Here is a 24,294-nt window from a genome sequence, read left to right on the forward strand (position 1 = left end):
CCCGCAAAGGGCAGCACCTGAGGCAGGTGAGCGGGTACCAAGAGACTTCGGTGTTCTTCTGTCCGGCCCCTGCCTAGCGGTATACGTAGGTTAAAAGACTTGTGACGCAAATGAACGCTATCGACCAGCTCCTTTCACAGCCGATCACCGATAACCCACACTACCCACTGGGCGCGCAGAACGCAAGACCGAAGGTGCCGGGGCCCGAGCCTGGCAATGGGCTTTGTGCTCCCCTGGAAGTCTGCTTTCCTCCAGCCCTGCCCCGGCTCTCCGCCCCGGCAGTGCCGCGGTGCCCTCGCGGCCTGCGGGCGGGGAGAGCACGGGAGGGGCGGGAGGCTGGGCCGGGCAGGGGCTGCGGGGGGCAGGGGGCATGGCGGTGAAGCGGTGAGTGCTGGGGACCCGCTGCAGAGCCCAGCCCGGGGGGGGACCAGGACGATGCTGGCGGCGCTGCCGATGGCGGGCGGGGCGGCGACACAGGAGCGGCGCAGAGGGGAGGGGGATGGGACCCGTTACCTCCTCGTTGTACCATGCCAGGACGCGCTCCACCGCTTCGGCGGCGCCGCCGCCGCACCCCTCCACGGCCTCCAGCACCGCGCCCAGCTCCGGGCCCGGCTCCGCGCCCGGCTCCATGCCCGGCCGTCCCGTCCCGTCCCGTCCCGCCCGGCGCCGCCGGCAGCGGCCGCGCCCCGCCCGCGCGCCGCACCCCGCGCCCCCTGACGCGCCCGACGCTCCCCGCGGAAGCCGCCCGGACTGGCAGGCAGCGTCCGCGCGCCATTGGTGGAGAGGCCGGCGGCGCGCACCCCCGAGCCCTCCTATTGGCTGCCGTCCCGCCGGCGGGCCGTTGCGGAGAGAGGACTCCATCTCCCAGCATGCCCAACAGCGCGGCGGGCGGCGGGGTGTGCCGTGCTTTGTTGCCGCGGGGCACGATGGGTGCTGCAGTCCGTGCCCGCGGCGCCGAGGGCTCCCGCCGGGAAGAGCGGCGGTAGCGCTCTCGGGACGCTCGGCGGCTCAGGGCACTGCCCGGCACTTCCCTCCCTCCTCCTCAGGCCGATTGCGAGCTCTCTGCGACCTGCCCTGTGCACACCGAGTCAGTCACAAGGCGAAGGGCTGCCACAACCGGGGCTGGCCGCTGTTTCTTAAGCTTTTAGGCTTAAGCCTTTGGGCTCCCACCGCGGGCTCAGTCTGTATGTGTTCCATGAACCGGGGCTTCGCCACAGCATCTGCCAGCAAAACTAGTCTCAAGTCTAACCCACCAGAGCAATGGTGGTACACGAAAATTCTGCGTTTTGTTCAGGAGGTAGCAGGAGGGGAAGGTGAATACACAATATTTCCATACTCAAGGTGCCCTATAATCGAAATTAATTGTCGAGATAGCAGAAAATTATATATTGAAGTTAACAACCCCCCCCCCCCCCCACCCCCAAACATGTTCACACGGAGCTGTGGCCGGTCTCCCCTTGAAATCTTTATTCCTTCAGTTCAGGAATCAGTGAGAAAGAGAAACCTTCCATCTCACAAATGACCGGTTCCATAGCGGGAAGTGCCGGCGAGGTTGCAGCTGCAGAGGGACAGGGCCCAGAGGTGGTCAGATGTGACGGTGCATGTCTGCAGTGTTTAAGACAGACCAAAACCAGAACTTGAATTTCCTCCTTAGGGCTTCCTTGCCACAAAACCAGATATAAATGCAGAACAGCACAGTCACTGGACTGCAAGGAGTAACAAAATCCAGCCATCCAGCGTGCAGCCATTTCTTCTGAGTCAGATCCATCTGTAAACTAATGGAGCTTTGGAGAGAAAATGAAAAGAGTCTTTTGCATGTTAGATTTACAACTCTGTAATGAACTATAAGCCTGCTTAGATTTACTTCACAGCACAGCAAAACACTCATTTTACTTGTACATAGCCTTTTTTTTTTTTTTTTTAATTACAAAACTTGAAAAATCCAGATTAGGAAACTGTTACTGCACTTTAAAGGCACATTGTTATTCATCATCAGCGTGTTTTAGTTTCCACTTTATGTAGCATATGAAGGATTAGGATTTCAGTGAAAGAGAAGGACAGAATAAATTGCATCTTCTACTAAAGGACTGCCAGACCTTTTCAGATGGGTGCATACCATGAGCCCTTCCCATGTTAGTCAGCTTTATCTAAACCTTCCAAAGCAATGTCTGCCCCTGAATTTCATGGGTTTCAGGGTCAGTCACAACAGAATTGTGGGGCTGGCGAGGTCAGAGGCCATTTTTGTCAAAGGGTAGTGACCTTAGCAGCAAGAGGTAGCCTGACAAAAACAGGATTCATGCTAGTGAATGGAGTTCTCACTGCTCTTCCCCTGCTGAGTCTTTTTTCTACCTGGTAATGAAAAATCTTGAAGAATTGTAATGGATTTTTATTGGGACGCATACATACATACATACATACACACACACACACACACACACACACACATATATATATATATATGTGTCTCTGTGTGTGTATCTATTTAAAAATATTAACTGTGTTATGTCAGTTATGCTGTAATGTATATTAGTTTCTATTCTACTGTATATATATCTATCATTTGTTATATGTCTTAGCCCATTAAAAAGATCACATCTTTATAAAAATGTGTATTTGTTGTTAGGAAAAAAGAGAATGTAAGCAAGAAATTAAAAAAAAAGGAGAAAAGGAAAAGGGAAAAGGAAAAGAGAAAAAAATAGAAAAAAGAGAGGAAAGAGAAGAAAGAGAAAGAAGAAAATAGGAAAATAATAACAGCAGAGAAACTGCAGTTGAGATTGAATATTTTGGAATGTGGTATAAAAGTTTCATCAGCAATGTTTGCATAGTCACATATTTACTTTATATGCACATAAATGCATGGCTAGGCAAGAAAACCCAACTTTTAGTTTCCATGGTCAAGGGAAAGGATTAAATAACAGCCTGCAGACTCTGACTCGGGAGGTTTGGCAGTTTGTACTGGGGTGATTTAAGACATTCATGCCCCTCACCAGACATTCTACCCAGAGGTTTTGGTGCTCTCCTGAGCTGTTGCACTCCCCAGCCTGGTGTACAGCCTGTGACCTGAAAGCTGCTGTGGCCCAGGATGAGTCCTGGTTTACCTCGCAGCTCTACTCATGCAGGAGGTGGCCTCTGTTCCACCAATCTGTATGCTGCCCCCCATGAATGTCTACTTTAAACGTCAAAGCCTTCATCAGGAAGCAGTTCAATGGTAGTTGGAAGTGCACATTCCCACTCCTGAGGCATCAACACAAGTTTCTAAATTAATTAAAAAAAAAAAAAAAGAAAAAAAAAAAAAAAAAGACTGTGGAGGCTTTTTTGCAAAAGACTTTAGAAACCCTGTCTGATTGTTGATGTTCTTGGCGATTTTTTATGAGCAGCTTTGTGATGCTGCTGTTGGTCAGAATTTCCTCCCCCAAGACACCCAGGATGTTGCAGTTCTCCACTCAGAAAGGTTTTATTATTGCTGGGTGTCACACTGTGTCCAATATCCCTCCTTCTCCCTGAACTGAGTCTGCCTGAGCTCTTGAAATCAGGGTAACAGAGTTGTCCCCAAAGGTGTTGAAGGATATGGAATATCTGTATGCTAAAATAGACTCATTTTCTTCTCTTTCTCAGTCAATGGGGATTAGGCTTCTTTTGGTTTAAAAAATTTACTATAAAAAATAGAATAAGTGCTTCTAAGCTTCCCTTGAGAGGTGCTTAGACTCACCACCATCCTGATCCTTCCAAAGATCCAGCCTTGAGTTACTGGTCAGTCCTACCCACAGACATCTCACCCGAGGCATCTGGTCCTTGGAGGGACCTTGGCAGGTCATGATCACCAGTCCATCAGGCAAGTGTAGATGTATCACCCATTTGCCACGAATTGTACCTGTTCTGGAGTCCTTCCTTGGATAAAAGCATGATGACATCTAACTTTTTTTTAAGGTCTTCAGCTTGTAGAAATTTTTGTATTTAAGTAAATTTAACTGGCATCTATTTACTTTCAAGAGCTTTATTTGGGTGTGAAAATCCCTCATATAGCTTGCACAACTGTACAAATAACACTTATGCCAATTTTAGACATAAACATGGTTATTGTCACTCTGAGTGCTATCAAAGATTTTATTTACAAAACAACTACTAAAATGCCTGTTGTCATATTTCCATTTATTTATTTCTTACCCATAGGGTAATAGGTCCACCATAATTGCTTGGTGTGTTTTATAATACAGAAGAAAAAGCTATGTTAATAAAAACTAACAAAAACTCACAAATAGCTACAAATCTGAAGGAAAATGTCTAAGAAAAATTCTCCCCAAAATACAATACATTTTTCCACACATACACAGTACAGAATAACTTCAAAGGCACAGCTTTGAATTTTGCTTTTGTAGACGTATAGAGAATTATCACCACGTGAAGGAATTGAGAGAACAGCTTCATACCTGTCAATAGATAATTAAGCAAATAATCATGTTTGCTTTGTCATTTTCTTTATATAATTGCTTCATATCATCATATTTAACATATGTGGCTCTGAATCCAAAATCTTCCCAGTCCCCAAGTCCCTTCTTACCTTGTCATTACTGACCAGAGAAGTTAGATTTTTCCAGATTGTGCAAACTCAACACAAATACATATATAATAAGAACAACAGTCAACTTAAGGCAGTGTATAATTCAATGCTACATGTCCTCTTTTTTGTAAAGATCAAACTTACTGGATCAACAGAAAGGTGCATCAATATACAAAGTTAGGTGTAAACTGAAACCTACAGCAACACGTGTCCTTTTAAGGAACCAGATAGAGGAATTGATATGGGTAAGTGATGACTTGGCAGAATGGTTTTTAAGGAATAGATTAAGAGCTTAAAAGAAGAACAAATGATGGAGTTTTGCTGAGGGCAAATTTCCTGTCTTTAATTCAAATTATAAATAGGTCCTGTTTCAGAACTCTTTTTTTTAAGACTCATTAACATTTGTGAATAAGAGAGGGGGTAAAACTGGCTCACTCAAACTGAGAGCACGCAGGGTTGGCCCAGAATTAAAAAAGGCACCAATCGGCCCAAAAAGTGGTCTAGAACAGCACAAAAGTATTTTTCGGCTACAGGAACATTCAGTCATACTGGTCTGCAATCTGCCCACATTAAGAACTACATTTATCTGCCCAGGATCTTTTCCATTTTCACCTCCCTTGAAGAATGTCCATGGAAAGTCCCACATGGCATGAAGCTTCTGTAACTCTTATAAGTGTGTGAGCTCAGCTGATACCAGTCATCTTCATTTAGCCCAGCCTGTAGTGGCTTCCCCGTTGATGTAGGCGAAGCCGGGAAAGTGTTGCATGTGCTCATACTCAGAATTCCTGCGTGTTGTCAAGGGCGTGTACATGTCACTGGAATTGCCGTATCTCGTGGAGTGCATGGAGGAGCTCGTGTAGCAGGAGTTGGCAGCTGGGACCTCTGGCCAGCGCGGAGTCACTGGTGTGGGGTGCAGCCTGGGAGTGCTGCTCATCAAACAGGGCTCCATTCTTGATGTTGGGCCATTGAAGGGGTACTAGAATTTAAAACAAAAATGAAATTGAAGAATCATCTGCCACATACTTCATTTTAAAATAAGGGCTGGTGGTGTCACAATTTTGTGTTTAGAAAAGCCAAAATCATATGAATTAGCAGCTATCCAACAACAAGGTATCATACTGAAGGTGAAATATAAGATAACCATTGTCTGCTGTAAACCAAAGTTTCAGGGAATGTCTTGGAAAACAGTCACTGATTTAAAATGTTGAGTTAATTTATTCAAGTGCTAGGTGTATCTGGGAGGAGAAAAATATATTTAATTAATTTAATTTTTTTTCTCCCACTTTTACTCAAAAAAACTTGGTATTTACTAAAAATCAGAAAATAAAATGTCCCAACTCTTCCTCACTCAAGTAAGTTTTGAGGGAGAGGAGCAAAAGAATCTTTATTTCTGGGAAGGTGCCTTCCCTTTAAAGTGTTCGCAAGACATCCTGACAGTTTCTTCAGGAAAACTGTGTGGTCTGGCCCCAGACCCAGCAGCTAATTGGAGAACTTGGGGAAAGAGGCAGGCAGGAGGAGAATCTTTCTAGTCCCCAGCTGTTCACAGTGACACTTGGAAACCAGAAATCAAAGTTTGACAAATGGCTTCCACTAAAGAAGTACGAGATAGGAAGGAAAACAGAACAGCTTTTGCCCTCTATAGCCACAGGCTGCCCAGCAACAGAAAGTAAATTGTACTTATGAGGGCTTGCTTAGCATGTATTTATCTTATTGCCTGTCCTGCAGGAGCAGATCATCTGTGTGCTGTGTCTGAAGAATAGCTCTCCCTGTTTTGTCCCCCTGTTATCCATGTGCATCACAGAGATGGTGAGGATCCCTGTTACTCTTGGCCAGCCTTGTATCTTCAGAGCTTCTACATTTTACATCTTTATACCTTCTCTGCAAAAAAGTGTCACATTTAAAATTTCCATATCTTGGGGTGTTCGAGACTCTGGTATTTCTTTAACTAGAAAGCTGCATGCCAAAGCAGGACTATCACTTCTGATACTTACAAACCTTGCAAGCTGCATATGCCAAAGCTTTCTATGGCTGAAAAACCCCTTCCTCATATTTTGGAGGCTATGGAGAGAAGAGCTGGAGTAGGTGTTCCTAGGAGGGGAGGTAGCAGAGATTCCCAGGGGTTCTCATTACATTACCCCACTGTGGATGGGCCCGGGGTTAATCAGTTGCATAAGCAACTGTTACATAAGCCCAAGGCAATTGCAGCAGTGTCTCCATGAGGAGTTTGTGCTGTCTCCCTTCAGACCACAGCCAGGAAGGCAAGCCAGCCTTGGCAAACGGATTTGAACAGCTCACAAGCCTCAGGCAGCTCTGAGCCACATGCTGGCCACTCCTAACTAGAGAGGAGTAAAAGAAGACTTTTTGACAAACATACTGTAGTTAGTGATTTAGCACATCCCTGCGTGTCCTGGGGAGACAAGCCAGTAGGCAGATGAGAGGGAAGACATCAAAGGTGTTATCTAGCCTGTACTTCCCATCACCACACAGGCTGGATCTACCTGTGCCATCCAGCTGCTGAAACGGGGTGTTAAACTGCAGCACCACCCTGGAACATTGACATTTCAACACTGTTCTGCTATTCCAGCTGCCAGAATAACCTGTCCTGGCAACACTGACAACAGGTCTATACAACACCATCTGAATTTCCATCTTCACCCCATCAGTGAAGATGGAAATTTAGAACTTTCATCTTCACTAAAAGTTTTTTCAGTAGGAAAAGTTCAGCAGAGCTTACATAATGAGTGTAAAAAGCCTTATATTCCTTTGAAGGAAAATCAAGTCTTCAGACTTTTTGGCTTTCCAAAAACTTTCATTGAAGATGAGAACTTCCAATGACCAGCAACAATTAAACTGAAGCTTTGAAACAATATGTGGCCCAAGCTAAAAACTTTCTTCCTTGTCTTCAGTAGTGTTTTACTTGATACCAGTTATAGTGGTCTTTGCCTTTATTACCCATTGATCTATGCATGAAATCACTGTAGATTCTTGTACTAAAGAGTGTACTTACAACATGGTTACCCTAGACTTCTGCCATAATACACCAGTGATTCTCTCTTGTCTTCTTCACAGTGAGATAATTGATCTATTCTGTTGTTAACCATACCAGAAGCCTTTGCCATCCTGACTCAGTGCAATTTTCCTTTGAGGTTTTGAAATTAAGATTGTGACTTCTAACAGGGGAATTACATGCTTTCATATCCCCAGAAACACCAAGACAAGTCCATCTTCAGCCAGGATAATTTGCTATTTGAAAATTTGTAAACTGCAAAAACATTCAGCTATCATCAAGAAGAAGAGAATGAACTCTGGGAATATTGTGGTGGGTTCCCTTGTTGTACACAGCAGTATGTGGGGAAGCCACATTATGTCTTTTTGGTCATTTAGAACCACAAAACTTGTGCCAGTGAGCAAATGAAATCTTGGCTCCCAGAATGAACTTCAGGATGCACCAAAAAAGAAAGATCTTCCTCCTCCAATGTGCAGCCCAGAGGCCATGCTTAGGCTTACTGAGAAGGCAGGGGAATGGCTCTGCATGAGGGGACAGGATACAGTGTGCTGCTTTTCCTTTTCATCGAGCGCACCCGATGCAGCTGTGTTTATGAATGTGTCATGAATGCAAAAAGAAGAATTGCTTGAAAATAACATGGACTCTAAATATCCAGTATTTTACAATAAATTCTGTTATGACTGAATGCAAGATGGAAAGTTTTGTAATGGTAGGTCAGCGAATCGCAAATGACTCAGTGGCTTCTTTTTCCCCATAGTGAAGAGACTATTGAAAGACAATATTTTTAAAGTACTCATTGGCCCCTGCCTGACTATTAACTCACCCAATGAAGCATCTATTCAGCCTTGTTGGAGTGTCCAAAGCAGAGCCATCTGGGCGGATGCCTGCCCATGCTGCCTGAATCACCTTTCACACTCTACATCCGGTTTAATGAAGAGTGCTTAAGCTGAACTCAAAACACTGGGGCCTAGTGATCTTTGCCAGATATAAAAGCGACATTTGTTGGAGGACTCTTGACAGGAAATTACCATTTTCTGGGTTGACTCACACTTGTTACTACTGCTGCCATTAGACCTAGACAAGAAGCCCTTTAAGCCTATGAGATTTTGAGCAGATTATTGTTAAGGCCTTGCCCACAAAAGTAAAATTAATTCAATTTATTTTAGTATTATTTTAGAAAACACAACATTAAATATGTTTTCCTATGAAGTGAAGGCTGCAGTTCTACAGTGAAAGGATGGAGAATAATCCCTTTATCCTTATTTTGAACTCACCAACCAATTATAAATGGAAGTGAAAGGTTTCAATGTCCAAACAGCAAAATATTTTCCTTATGAATGTGGCTCTGACTTTACATTGTATTAACTCCCACTTTTGCTGAATGCTGTAAATTAAAGTTGCATGTTAGCCATTACTTTAGGACTTGCAAGTAACACATACCAGAAACTACTGTATTGTGGAGAGCTGGCTATAAATTAACTTCATAAAAATATGCTTAAATCTTATAAAATGACATAATTGAAACTATTGATTAAAGGCATCTTTATCACCCTAAATTTACCCTTTTCTCCACAAATTGAACCTCATTGAATCTGTTAATTAAGCTGAGTGAAACTTTGAAGTCCATGTAAGTGACCTCAGTACTTTTGGGAGTGGCATTTGGAGCCTTCGGAAAATGCTATTTGTAATTATCTCAAAAGAAGACATCTGTTTCCTGTTGCATTCAATACATAATTACTTCAATTACATGCTAACAGTCTCGAGGCCCTTATGAAGCCATACAGTTGGGAACAATGACTCTTGCTGCATGGGTGGGATTTGGGCAGTATTTTTGTCTTTCTGTCATTACCAGCTGTTTGATGACAGAGTGGTTATTGGGGAGAGTGTTATTCTTACTGCACTGGTATAGTCATGAGTTTATAATGTGTATGTGCTGGAAGATTAAGAACTTTTCCCCTTTTTTTTTTTTTTTTCCAAAGTAGAGGAGCCAGAACAACATGAATGGACACTGAAGCATGGGCTCTATCTGAGAGAGCTCTCCCATTGTCACAAAAAGAGTTACTACTGTTTTCCAGTACTGCTTTGAGAAAATCCTGCTGCAGAGGTATACGAAGGGAAGACATGGTTTAGTAGAAGTGCGACATGCAGTACTTTACAGAAAAATTGAGAAGTGCTGCATGCTGCACCCTGGGAAGTTATATGAGACCGCTGCACTCCCCAGAGCAGTTCAGGAGAGTCAGAGTACTAACATTGCTTAAATTTCCTTTAACTATGGCCCAAACACTGTGCTCTGGGCCTCTGAGAGGTGCAGACCTGACCTACTGCTGAACAGCAGACTGTACTGCTGCAGCATTTTCCAGAGTGATTTGTTCTGCCCACACCATGGAAGTAAACTATGATTTTCATAAATGCAGCAAAAATAAATAAACAAACAAACAAATAAATAGATTTGTTCTTGTATTTAAGGTAGGAGCTGCATGGTACAAAAGGAGAAACATTACTATGCTGCATCTGTGGCTCTCTGTCACCTGAGATTCACTGTTTGGAGATGGTTGTTCCATTTTGGAAGTGGAAAAGGAGAAAAAGTAAAATGAGGCTGTGTTTAGTGTGGCATCAAGGAGGGATTCTCAGATCTAGGTGGTAAATGTGGCAGCTTCTTGGCTGAGTCCTACCTACTCTGACAATCAGGTTTGCACAGAAAGGCTGGAGGGGAGCTCCAGCTCCATCAGGTTCCCTGCTCAGCACAACTGAGAGAACAGGACATTCACAGCTTCCCCAGACTACACCTGCCCTGCAGTCCTCGAATAACTCCTGTGCACAGAGCACCTGTCACAACAGGAACTGAAGAGATGATAATGCTTAATTCTGCAAGAGATGACAGGGAGGAGGTGAGGAAGGAGTAATGCAGATAATGTCTTGAATGGTGAGAGTAGATAAACAGGGAATGAATATTCACTATTCCTCATCACCCAAAAAACCCTAGGGCACCCAATGCAATAACAAGAGAATGAGTGTTTCATGAAATGCCTGACAAAGTCTATATGTACAAAAAAGCTCAAAGACAGGGTAATGGAGAGTGGTTTGCTACAAAAACATCATTCCTACTGCTGCTTCCTACTCAGGATATCCCTAGGTTAGCTCTTGCCAAAGTCATCGTAGCTATTCTGGTGAAAGGACTACCTTCTACTTACCCTACTTCTAAGGCTTTTCCTCCACACACCAGTTTCTGGTCTTTGCTAGAGATAAGACCTGGATAGCTGAACCTACAGTGTGATTCACTACAGCTACACATTAGGATACTTACAGTTAAAGATGTGCATCTTTATATGTTACCAGATAGGTTAAAATGTATACTGCTGCAGATTTCTCTAATTATTCTTCCTATTAAAAGTGTTAGCATTAAAATTTACAAAGAAAAATTACTGCAGCATGAATTAATTTATGTCTAAGGAAAACGTAGAGCTATGTGAATTGAAATACTTGGGATAGCCTGAAAGAGGATTAAGATCTGTCCAGCCAGGGTGAACATTAAAGATAAAAGCTGTGCTCAGAAGCCAGTCAAGACAACATTGTGACTTTGTGAAGGTGTTGTAACTCTGCTAAACTCAACATAGGTTGATGAGACCTCTCAGAGGCTTTTAGACAAGAGTTGTTGCCTATTTTCAACCCTGGCACCTGGTACCTAAAACAGCAGAAGCATAAGAAATAAAGAACTGATGAAATAAAGTCTCGGTAGAGATGTGTTTATGTACACACACACACTAAACAATCCCCTTCTATATGATGGTGGAGTAGCATCAGAATAGTGTATGCACTCCTGCACTATGGCTTAGAGAATTAGGTAGTAACAGATCAATCTGTAGATAATTTTTCATTTGTCTGCCAGGCTCCTGGCCAGTAAGCCAAGTCAAGAAATGAGCAATCAGGCCTGGAATTACAAGTAAGGAACTGTTCTGAGAATTATTCATAGATGGTGAGGGAAGAAGAAAAAATTGGGATTAAGACCAAGGTTTGAACAGACTGTTCCTGTCATCAAAAAGAGTCTTAGCCATCAGTGGAAATTAGTCAGCCTGTACTGCCAGACTCCCACCTGCACTTTTGAGAGCTGTAAAGTAATAGTTAATAATAAATATTAAAATACTAAAATATCTACATCTGTGTGGCTTCTTCTCCAGCACAGCCTCCCTCTAAAGATTCCAATGACAAAATCAAAATTCTCAAAGTAGCTGGAGTGTGTCACTTTCTTCAATAGAAAGAGGTGTCACTTTCTTCCATATGATGTTCTTCAAGACGAAAATAGTTATTAATAGCTGCAGCTTAAACCCCACCACAACTACATGTCACCTGCTTTGGCTCAGACCCTTGTCTGGGACAAAGGCTCTCCCTGAATCCATGCTTGTAGAAAGTTTACCACACACACAGTTTTTGTTGTTTTTTTTTTTTTTTTCTTCCCCATAGGAGCTAATCTCTAGAAACTGTCCTAAAGAGCATGGTAGAATAGTTGCTAAAGTGGAGCCAAAGTTCTATATTTGGCCAGAATGTAGATTATAACAAAGAGTTCTTTTGAAAGTTATAGTCAATGCCTCCTCTTCCCAGCTGATTACACTCCCACAGCTCTGCACATTGCAGCCCCTTTGGTTTCAGTATCGTGGCAGCTGTTGATATATTCATTGTAAATTTGGCTTCCTGTATTTTTATTTTGCAACATCACGAGTCCTACTGCAACTCCTTTCAACATGTTCCCTTCTCAAAGACCACTAGAAAAAGAGCAGTTCCCTAACATCTTACTAGGGACATCTTACGAACTTTTTTTTTTGGTTAAAAGTAGCTAAGAAAGGACTTATTATCAGAGAAGGCATTTTACAGATGCTAACTTAGCCTTAAAAACACTGTCAGCAAATTTTATATCAAACTGTTAAATACTTGGAAATAATTTTTCAAAACTAAGGTTCCAGTTTGTAGCTCCTCTCAATATAGAACAAACACATTGATTGGGTTTTTTTGGCTGTGTCTTGCTGTGCAATTCCATCTCAGTTTATAAGCAGCATGAGAAAGAACATGCCACAGAGAAATTGAAATAATTTTCTTTTAAATAGTGATCATGATAGCGTAGCTGTTCTTCATATGTGTTCAGGACAGTTCAAAGACTAGAAAGAGAAGAAAAAGTGATCTGACATCTGCACTTGTAGAGACAGACTACTACAGTATGAAAGATATTTGCCTGAGTTCAATGTTTGCTGCTGTTTGCATACAGCATGTTAACCAGGATATGAGTAAACTAAAAATATGTTTATCTTGATTTGCTTTAATTGTTTCTTGAGATAACAGGGTAAGACCTATATTGAAAAATGGAGGAAAACAAACCTGTCCCAGGACACTGCACTTCAATGCTCATTCACTTTCCTGCTGAAGATAGAGCAGCTGCAAAAACCCTCAGACAAAGCTGGACACCTCATGTAGTCTGACAGACCAGGTGCTACACGAATGGGTGAGAAGTTGTAACTTGTCCTTTCCATAAGCCAGGGAGCCATTGTTGAGCTGCTCCAAATGAGCATCTTGGGTTTGTACAGATCTCAAAGAGCTTTAAGGAGATCAATACCATTATTCTTATCTTACAGCTAGGGAAAATGAAGCATAAAAAGGAGAAACAACTCCTCTAAGGTCATGTGGCAGAGTGATTCTGAAGACCAGAATAAGATGCAGCTTTTGTGTGCTCAGTTTCAAAGCACTACCAAATTCATTTGCATCTGATATGAAACTGTTGCAGCCCAGTGATGATAGTTAAGCATGGCAGTCCCTGATACACTTTTATAAATTTCTGGTAAAGGGTAAGTGATGCTATGTGAGTGGAAGTGGAATACCCCGATGCCATCACCTTCTCCCTGTGTCTGCCCTTTGCCAATCTTCCAGCAGAGAGCCCAGAGAGCAGCTGCCTACACTGAGGAAGCACCAGCTGCGTGAGGCACTGAAACCTTCCAAACAGTGGCACTACTTTGGAACTCTTGCCAGATCTGATCTTCACACCTCATCTGTGTTGGCTCCTACTGATTCCGCTTTGTGAGGCGGAAGAGTTACTGATATAATTTCTAAACATTTTAGTAGGACACTGTAGGATACAGATTAAACAACCTCTGCAGTGGTGTCCTGAAGTTATTCAAACTCTATGCAGAACTCACTGTTTTGGCAAATTCCTAAACATGGGTATCCTCAAAAGCAGAGACCCAACAAGAATTCACTATGGCCTCTGCATCTTCAGCTAAATGAAAGCACTTTTATTTCTTCTTAGGGATCTCTCCCTGCTCCCAACACCTAAGCATCATACAACTGGTTATATTTGGTTTTGCTTTAGCTACTCCTTAAAACAGAAACAGATCCAGACTGCTGGATTTTAAAGTGAATACTTTATACTGACAATCTAAAGCTACTTCTGATCTCCACTGAAATTAAGAGATACCTAGGTAATATTAGAAAATAAAAAAAAGAGGAGCCATCGATATCTAGACAGCTTATTGATTGATTATTATTGAATATTATTGAGAGAATATTATTGATTCACAGAGCTAATATGCTGATAAATTTAAATTATTTTAGATGTTATAACAACTATCAAGTAATAAATGCAGATTACCTGTGAAGAGCTTCTGTGGTAGGCTGAGTAGTGAAGTGGTCCAGAAATAGCAGTATCATGTGGTAAGGATGGATATTGATTCTGCATTGGATGGGGATGCTGGTTGCTATAGCTACCATAGTTGTAACTTCCTGTGTATCTAAAATACATCAAAAACCACTTTTAGTGTGCACAATAATTTATTCCCACTAATCATTCCACAACTATTATGAAACATACATTTTTATTTTTTTAATAGGAGAATGATATTTTAAATCTTTTTTGAAAAGATATTTTCCAGCTCAGATGGGAAGCAGATGCCACTAGTGAAAGTGTGTGTCCAGCACAACATCAAATAGAGAGACCCAGCATGTTTCTCTGACTAATTTTAAACTGCAGACTCAGCTCTGCACTTTCTGAGGAGAAAGTGTCTTTCCCTTTTATTGTTATCTAATGCCATGTTCCCAGTAAATTGCTATCCGGGCTGAGGAAGTGTGGTAAGCCCTGACGTGAAGAACTACAGTGAGTTCAGCTATCTCCTTGTACTGGAGTCAGATGTTCCTTTTTTGGGAGGGAGAGAAGTGAATTAGTTTGAATCTGAAGCATACAATGGTCAGCTTTAGCACAGCTAACTCAATAAGGGAGTAGGATGTGAGGTTGGAGAACCTGTCTACTTTCTTTATTGAATCCCAAACTCCTGCCAAGGGACATCCAGGAGCAGTTTCCTCAGCTACTGAGTCAGTGTTTGTTAGCCACCATTGTTTGAACCATTCACTAGCAGGAGATGCAAGGACACTTCCTTCAATCTCCCCAGTTTTGTGAACATGTGAACATCTGATCTTTGTTGTCTTTCAGAAAAGCTGAGTCATCTAGTTTAAAATGTTTCCTCAAATCATCGTAATCCAACACCAGAGGCAAGAGATTCCTGTAGAAACAACAAATTCTTACATATATACACACATACATATAACATAGACACTGCTTTACTGTGGTCTCTTCAAAGTCTTGAATACTCTCAGCTCCTGAACCTCTATGCTGCTCTATTTCTGCCTCCACCTAACAGTCATATTTCTGGGTAAGAAAGATGTTCCCTTTCTCCTTATCCAGGTTTTCCCAGTAAGGGCTTAATAGTGACATTCAAACAGATATCTAAACCTAACTATATCCAAGATAGAAAAAGATGCAGGGTTCAAATTAATCTGCTGATACCCTTCCAAACAGTTTAGCGTCTTTCACACTGGGAAAACACTTCTGCAAAGTTAATGAGTTTGCAACAAGACTGAGGAACACATTAAAACCTTTTGAACCTCTTGCATCATAGCAGCACCTGGCCATTTGCTGATCTTGCTATATTGTCTATTCCTTCTCCATCAATCAGTTTATGACTGGTGTTTTAGTTACGGGTATCAGTGAGTTATGCACTGAATCAAATGAGGATGGCACAGAAGAAGTGATGCTTAATAAAAACAGCACTGAGAGTTTTAGGAAGTGTCTAAAGTTTTTCCAGGTGAAATAATTTTACATAAATTTATATCTGTAATTATTTTAATTGACAGCCTTGAGCAAATTTTGGTGATGGAGAATATTAGAATATTATGGTGATAATGTGTCTGTGTCTTCAAACTGTGGACATTTTTTCATCTGCAGCTTAACAGCAGTCATTGAATCACTGAGGTTGGAAGGGACCTGTGGAGTCTATCTAGTCTAAGCCTCCTGCTCAAAGCAAGGTCCATGAGAGTAGCCTGCCCAGGATCATATCCAGGTGGAATCTATACATCAGCAAGGATGGAGACTCCATAGCTTTTCTGGGCAGCCTGCCTCAGTGTTTGATCACACTTACAGTAAAACAAGTTTTTTATTTTATGTTTAAACAGAATTTCTTGTACTTCTGTTTGTGCTTGTCCTGACATCAAATACCGCTGAAAAGAACCTGTTTCTGTCTTCTTTACATCCCCCAGCAGTATTTATACACACTGATAAGACCCTCCCTGAGCCTTCTCTGCCCAATGCTAAATAACCTGAGCTCCCTCAACCTTTCTTTCTATGGCAGATGGTCCAGTCCCACAATCATCACCAAAGTGGCCCTTTTCTGGACTTACTCCAGTATGCCTGGGTGTGTCTGGTACTGGGGAGCACAGAACTGGATCCAGATGGATCAGTGGTCTCAGCAGTGCTGAGCAAAATAGAAGGATCACCTCTCCTGACACATGATACAGTAGTGTTGTTCTCTAGGCACATCTAGCTTTTTCAAACATGGCACAGGAAAACAGGATTCAGAGAAGAAATCTACTTAAGCCTTCTCTTTTGGAAAATATCCTCCAGGCCTACTGTGGTTTTGAATAGAATTAAATGAGATTATAAAACTAAGACATAATATAATTATAGAATAGCAACAACAGCCAAAGAATTATGATACCAACATCTTTGCAATACAGACTTAACTACAGCAACAAACAGCTTTTACTGTACTTCAAAAAAAAAAAAAACACCTAAGCAGAATTTCATCCAAATCCCATCAAAAACACATTAGAAAACCCAAGATATTGGGAAGTGCCTTACCCGTGTTCTTCTCGGTGGGGATAAACAGGTATCCGGTGTGTGACGGATGATGAAGGTACGTGTGGGCTCCTCATGCAGGGCAGCTGTTGGGAATTCTCAGCAGGTGACCCAGCAGCTGTTGTCACAGTGTAGGTGAGTGACCATGTGTAGGATTGCATAGCCCCTGCAGACAGAGAGGAGCCAGAGGAACACAGTCAACATGGGCTGTCATCCACAGAGGTGCCATGCCTTGAGACAATTATAGGAAAACAACCGAACAGGCAATGATCATGGAAAGTGCACTGACCAAAGTGAACTTGTGACCAGTCGTATCTGAGGCATAAATATCAGCACATATAGATCATTTGGAGCATGCAAGGATCCAGAAGAATGAAACATATCTGAAACGGCTTACACTGTGGACTTCCAGTGTGGTATTGAAATAATTTTGCAGAAAAAACCAAAACCCTGGAATAGGACTTAGAAATGGAAGAACATCAGTGCTAAGATTTCTCAGGCATGATGCACCAAACCCTGGGGTCTCTCTCACATGGAGAGGGCTGCTGGCCTGCTCAGCTCTGAGGCCTGGACTGAGGCAGGAAGTACAATCAGAACAATGAAGGATTAGAAAAAAAATAATGTTATGCAAACAAACATCTTGAATCCTTTTACAGTTTGTACCTGTTCCACCCAACTAGGTACCAGCCCTTGTAGTGGCAACATTACAAAGATCCCCAAATTATGACAAGTAGATAGACAGAAATAGTCTAGTCATTTCCTTCCTGCAAATAATGTTTCTTTCTTCTTTTTTTAGTGGCAGCAGAGCTGGACTTAATTTATTTTTGTCATGTCGAGCGTTTGTGGGAAGAGCAAAGCAAAGAAGTGGGTTTTCCATTTTGCTTAGAAGGTGCTGAGTTTTTTAATCATCCTGATCCCTTCCAGGCAGGAACTCCAGTTTCATGAGCCAGCTGCTGAGAAACCTTTGTCCTTTGCACACACCCCTTTCACTCAGGAGGCTGACAGATCCATTGTTCCAGTATAACATAGCTCTTGCTGGAGGTCATGACCATAGTGGCTGAGATTACCCTGCAAATGAGGACCAGAACACTGAATTTAACCCAATGAGAACACTGGTTTGGGGGTCTCTGGGCACTCTTGACTCTTTTTCTTCAGCTAAAAGGAATTGCAGGAGGTGACTCAGTTTTTTCAGTATGGATTCTAGGACTTCCTATGGCATGAAAGGGCTTAATTCAGAGGGGGAAGTGATTGTACTCCCAGGCCTGTGTCCACTCCATGGCTTTGGGAAATGAAAAGCCTCTTTCAAATTTGCATCATTTTCTTCAGGTGTGTGTAATTTTATTTGGCAAAATCAGGCAAATATTTTTTTTTTTCTGGTGGGAAATGCTTAATTCTGCAACTGAGTGAAGGCATTCTGAGCTTTGCAAGTTAAGTCCAACTTGAAATACTTCCACAGGGTGTGATTTGGTGCTCTTACAATACAAATCCTTGGATGTGTTATGGCCAAGAATATTTGTGATAGGTCTATTGTCACATGCCTGCATTTTCTGCCACTGACTCTTGAATTTTCCGTCTTCATCTCCTCCCAGTGCAGAGGACCACTGAGATCCCCAAAACCCCAAGAAGAAAAGCTAGCTCCTGTTGCCATGGACAAATAAACATTCATGGTTCCTCGAATTGGGAAAATGTTTAAGGAAGCCTGCCTTTACTAAAAAATACTAAAAATTCCACCTAAAAAAGTTTAGGTGGAAGGGACCAGATGTACTTATGCAGTTACCAAAGAGCTTCATTTGAAAACAAAAGAGTTTTGAGAATATCAACAACTTGTCTACAGAATATTTTAATGAAACATTTCAATTTCAAAAGGTCAACATATTTTCCCAGTGTTATCTTCCAAAAGAAAATCTGCAACTCTCTTTCAAAACAGGCCTAAATGCAAAAGGCAAAAACAAAGAGAAAAAAAAAGGACAACAAAGAGGGTGAAAAACCCCAAATGCTTATTTTTAGGTAACATTATCGCTTGCAGGTTTTTTTCCTACTTTTTCATTTCACTATAAAACAAAAGTTTTACTTTGACCTGATTTTATTTTTTCCAACAAAAAAATTGGCCATTAATCCAAAAATCTCATGACCTTCTTACCTCCAATAAGAAGCAGTAATAACAGAACCAAAAGACCCTTTGCATTTTATCAAATATAGTGATTTGACTGGCCTCAGACATTGTGACAATCTCCTTTTCTTTTTTCAAAAAATAGTGGGGACCTTATCATAGTCTGATGAAAATGAGTGAGTCCAGGACAGCAAGATGTTTCATGTGCTCCCTGTGGGAAGTCAAATTCCTTGGATGAGACATTCCACTCCTGGTATTCAAATCTAACTGTCAGCCATCTCAGTTCAACTTTAAAATAAATGGTTGGCGAGTAACAAGCTTTGTGCTTGTCCAGATGTCACAGAAACAAATCTAGAAAGTAGGTCTTGCAGTGGGAGAGCTGTAAATATCTTTGTTTAATTCTCCTAAACAAGAAATGTGTTAGGTACTACAGGGTAGTACCTCACACAGCTGCTTGAGGGAATGCGCCCTTTCTTTTGCAGGTTATGGTTTAGAAACAAAAGTATGTTGGGTTTTACTCTGGATTTATAGAATGACAGAAAGCAGTGCAAATATTTTTCTCAGAATGTTCTGGGGAACCTACAGTTGCCTCACTTCTGTTTGTCTTTGTGGAAGGGATGCTACTATTTTCAGTGACCTGATTACAAATACAGGGAGGAAGGATGGAAGATGGCAACAGATCTGTAGACTGTGTGTAAGTACGTATGAGGTCACCCAGGGTACTGCCAATGTTATGGTGGGTGGAAAAGGAGGAAGGAGTTAGTGTGAAAGGATTCCACAGTTAGCTTTCTAATACCTGTCTAGGTCCCCTAGGTCTCAGTCCTTTATTATTAATTTCCTCATCTGGTTGCAGAATTGAACTCCAAGAAATGAAGTCTCTTTTAGATATAACTGAACCCAACTGAACTGCTTTTTTGAAATAAGCAAAAACAATAGCGATTGAGCAATGATTTGCTCTGCTTTGTGTTCTGAACATGCAGGGTTTGATTAAAATAGGAAAATTAATTTATTATCACTCTTTTTTCTTTTCTTAAAAAAAAAAAAAGAAAAAAGAGGATTTTGAGGATACTGACCAAGAGGCCATTTGATCTGTATGGGAGCCAAATATAAATGGAACTGCTATTAGTCCTACAAAAGCCCTGTTGTCATTGATGCCATCACGTACACCAGTGCAGAGAAAACCCAGATGATGCTTCACAATGCTGCATTTTACATCTGCTTTAGGCTGGAGCAAACGACCACCAAGACACAGTGAGACACTCCCAGCACTGTGCATTATGTCTGACCGTCAGCAGTACTGTCAACTTCAAGCAGTCAGAAATTCAGAGTCAGACCCCCATTCTGTCCCCACACAACAAACGGACAACTTCACCTATAAAGCTTTAGAAAAACACAAGCCCTTCCATTTGAAGGGAAGAATTGCCTTTTGAAATTGAAACCTTTGAGTTTTGCACTCTGCAGCTATGAGAATTGAATTCTGATTGTTGAGCAAGAGCTGATGTTCTCAAATACTCATATGAGTCCAGGAGCTGAAGCTTTAGGAAAAGAACCAAAAATTTGTTCCACTCATATACACAAATATGAGAGGGGCTAGACCTGTGCCAGTATTCCCAAAACTTTAATAAGCCCAGTCTTGGAAGAACAGTGACTTTTAATGACCATTGCTGACCTGATGACTTATTTCATGCATAGATTTCTTAAAACTGAACAGCAAACTCTGTAGTTTACTCAGATATTATGAACTAACAATTTAGAGTTCATTTTGGGTTGTCTAAAAACGATTGCATTGGCAAATGAGTAATCAGAGCTTAAAGAGGGGCTTTAAGAGAGAACAGCATAGTCAGCCACATAGCCATCACTTTTACTACAATATTGTTGCAGTTTGATCAATCATTAATCTGGCCTTTGTGGTTTAGAAAGGATGGAGGCTAATTAGCTTTTTAACTGTCTAGTAACCTAACAAAAAGTTTTAAATAAAATGTTACTGGTGACAGATGACACAGAGTGATACATAGGATTCACCTTTCTTTTGCTCAGTATCATGTCACTGCAAGAGTTTAATTTGCTGGTTTTGTACTGACCACTGACTGAAGCAAAAAGGTTAAAATACAAGTTTAATAGTTAACTTTTATTGCTAATGTCACAAGCAAGAAAGAGTTAATGGTGCCCTAAATTGGGGAACTGAGAGCTAATGGTGACCAATGGAACTAGTTCTCAAGATCTACAAAGCATTTGTAGAATTTTACACATAAGAAAATCAATAGTGTGGTATTTCCAGAACAGAGGTTCCTGTTTCAAAATATTCTATATAATGCCACAGATCTGTATGTAAAGTAGTTTGAGTGTGTGCAATACACCTTCAGCATTCCTACTTTAAAGTGTAGCAATTTCCTTTAGCTGAGACACAGTTGTTATTTTGTGTTGCTTTATGTGAATAAACACTGCATTCCACAGTTTAACAAACTAAAAAGTAAACTAAAACTAGTCCATCTACATGATGAACATGGGAAATAGAGGTATTACTGATTAAGAAAAAACAAATAGCCACATATTCATATTTAATGTTAACCAGAGCATTACTTGAATTGACACATTTGGCTTGTGCAAGACAAAATTTTCACACTCTCAAAAGTGAGACTGCACCAGACCATAAGAGTAAAATTCAATTGAACCAAACAAAAGCCTTTAAAACAACCTAAAAATGAAAAGCTGAAAAAAAAAAAAGAACTAAAAGAATCAGAAATAGCTTTCTTGCCTCAAAAGTACTAGTATGGGAACAACTGTGGTCTTTCAGTACCTGAAGGGAAAGATGAAAAGGGATTTCTTACAAGGACCTCTATTGACAGGACAAGGGCAAATGGCTTTTGGTTAACTGTTACATGACAGTCACATGGAGTTACAGTATCTGCAACCCAAATATAAGTCACTCAGATCTCCATTCCAGTCAATGGCCCTGGAGAACAGTTCCCTCTTTTCAGTCCTTTCTTTCTGCATACAGCCCTACATAATACTAAATTTGGTTCTGGCATCACAGCCATCCCACAATGCCTACAGGTCAAGTTTCACACAACATCAATGTTTCAGCAAGAGTCAAAGATGCTCACCACCCCCACTGTCACCTGGACTGAAGCCATGTGGTCACCTACCCTGTCTAGGAATCATCTGTCTCTTGTCTAACTGTCCAGAGGGATAATGACTTCCTGTTTCCCTCCTAATTATTGTATTGCCTCCAACAGTGAAAAATCTTAAGTTGTGATGCAGGGACAAATATTTTTAAATCTCTTTCCAGCACAACATGCATTGTGCTTCCCTGTGGCGCCTTTGAAAACATGAAAGACATTTTTCAGAAAGATTTATTACTTCTTTAGCCACTGCCAAATTCTCTAGTGTGGTAAATCATCACTTTATGATATTCTTTCAAGAAGATTTTGTAACTTTTCTAGTACATCACAAAAGCGATAGTTTCCACATTCTGATTGTACATCCTATTCAACGAGGAGCAGCAAAGCTGGAATTTCACTGCCTGAAATGCCTTCTGAAAGTCACTCACATTTCTGCCTTTCTTTCCATGAATTAAGAGAACACTGTCTTTTGATCATACAGACAGACTGTCCTGCCCACATCCAAGAGGTAATGAGTTTTGCTCTAGAGCACAGAGGATGTTGGCCATTTATGCAGCCCAAACAAGGAGCTAGTTCTATGCTTATTGTTTTCTGTCAATCCTACCCACAAGTTTAAGCTGTCCCTTAAGTGCAGATTTTTTTAATTTGTGGGCCCACCAGAATACAACAACCTTATCAGCTGCCATAATAGAGTACAACACTGAAAACAGGCTTCAGACATACAATTCCTAATCTCTAACATCGATTGATGAAATTTATCAGCAATGTGTAAATGATTCCCAAGAGAAACTTGCACAGCTATGTAAACATATTTGGATGTTAAATATGTTGAAAGATACCCATCTGTCACTTTGCCAGCTAGGAATTCCAGAACCACTAGTGATTTGTGATTTTGCAAACCTCACTAAACTTGAAATATTTGGCACGCTTCCTTCAGGCATATAAAACATCCAAACGTTAGGTCTTTTTCCTAGTAGACTGCACATCATGTGTGGATCCAGTGAGAACAGATTTCTGGCTTGGGAAGGCTTCTCATATCTTGCAAGCCAATGCATCATGTTCTGAGGCTCAATTTTAGGAGACCAAGTGCACCTTCAAGCAGATTTATCTGCCAGAAGCCAACCTACCTGTAGTAGCTGTTATGCCACCATACTCTGGGGACTGGTTGTTGATGGGTGATGGGGCAGAGGGCACTTCCACAGAGGTGGCAGATTTAGCTGGGGAGAACGGCGCTGGGGAGGGAGTTGGAGCAGCTGGTTCACTCAGAATAATTTCTTCTCGCATTTCTGCTGCAGAATGAGAGAAAACCCATCAAACATAGCTAAAGGTAGAGTCAAGGAACACTGAGAAACTTAAAAAAAATAATGCAAGCTGGTAGGTACTGTAGTATGTATTTCAAGAAATACAGAGCAGGGACCACAAATGTTTGAAAGAAGTACTTCTATAATATTCACCATTACAACCTTCATTGTACTTTCAGAAAACCTCTTAAAAGAAAGAGCAATTGTTCCTGGTGCATAGGCAGGAAACTGCTGCATGGGTTATACTCCTATAATGTACTATTACAGATCTAAAGTTAGGAGTCAAGTCTGAGTTAGGCCTTCCTACACCTTCTAGAGACATTGGAAAGAAACAGGAGTCTCCAGAGCATTCCTGTGGCTTTGGTCCATTATCTTCTTTCTTTGTTGACTAAAAAAGGAGGATATTCTGGACAGTTTTAGCTGCTAAAGGTATGTGGAAAATATGCCAGAATAAGCAACTTGTTTGTCAAAACCCCAAGAGGTTATGGCAGGGCAATTAATTAAATTCAAGTCTTGCACCATACAGAAGATAGCACCCTAATCACTGAAATGTTTTTCTTCCCATAAATCTACAGGGTAATAAATTAAGCCACAGCTAAAATGGAGAATGAAACTTTCAGAGGTGACAGAAAGGCTTAATGCACCAAAGTTAATGGGAGATGGAAGTAAGGAAGATCACTGAGGACCTCTCATTACAAGGGGCTGACCAGAGCAGAAAAAACTGAAAGCAATCCCTGCTTGCTTCTGTTCTGCCAAGGTAGTGTGGACTGGAGCAGGACCTAGAATCTCCTTCTGTACAGGCACTCAAAATGTAAGTGTACCAGAAACAGCTTTGCCATTTGTCTTTTCTCACTTGTGCCATCTCCTCCTCTTATTTAGACTGGTACAAATCCACTGATATCACTGAACTTACTCAGTCCATTGAAATTCAGTGGTGGCTTAGAAAGATTAACTGAGATAAAAGGTTCAGTACAAAAATTTCATACTGAAACACCAAGTGAGTGCTTAGGAATGGGGTTTCAGCCATCCAGAC

The 24,294-nt window shown here is 41.4% G+C and overlaps 2 protein-coding genes across 5 annotated transcripts in view; both read right to left on the reverse strand.

Moving 5' to 3' along the window:
* RIC8B (RIC8 guanine nucleotide exchange factor B) overlaps window positions 1-648 on the reverse strand; it is a 32,352-nt gene extending 31,704 nt beyond the window's left edge. The window contains exon 1 of one of the 2 annotated variants that reach the window (XM_053943164.1): window positions 514-648. In XM_053943164.1, the coding sequence (XP_053799139.1) occupies window positions 514-630 (117 nt within the window). In that variant the 5' untranslated portion in view covers window positions 631-648. The remainder of the gene's footprint in view (window positions 1-513) is intronic. The other variant, XM_053943165.1, reaches the window with a different exon arrangement.
* A 3,371-nt stretch (window positions 649-4,019) lies between these two features.
* The window catches only part of RFX4 (regulatory factor X4), an 86,628-nt gene continuing 66,353 nt past the window's right edge, over window positions 4,020-24,294 (reverse strand). For 2 of the 3 annotated variants that reach the window (XM_053942998.1, XM_053943000.1), the window contains 4 exons: window positions 23,088-23,249; window positions 16,732-16,894; window positions 14,194-14,332; window positions 4,020-5,534 (listed from right to left, as the gene is read on the reverse strand). In XM_053942998.1, coding sequence (XP_053798973.1) covers window positions 5,262-5,534; window positions 14,194-14,332; window positions 16,732-16,894; window positions 23,088-23,249 — 737 coding nt within the window. In that variant the 3' untranslated portion in view covers window positions 4,020-5,261. The remainder of the gene's footprint in view (window positions 5,535-14,193; window positions 14,333-16,731; window positions 16,895-23,087; window positions 23,250-24,294) is intronic. The other variant, XM_053942999.1, reaches the window with a different exon arrangement.

This window comes from Vidua chalybeata, chromosome 5 (genome assembly GCF_026979565.1).
Source record: "Vidua chalybeata isolate OUT-0048 chromosome 5, bVidCha1 merged haplotype, whole genome shotgun sequence".
In the NCBI taxonomy this organism is placed as follows: domain Eukaryota; kingdom Metazoa; phylum Chordata; class Aves; order Passeriformes; family Viduidae; genus Vidua; species Vidua chalybeata.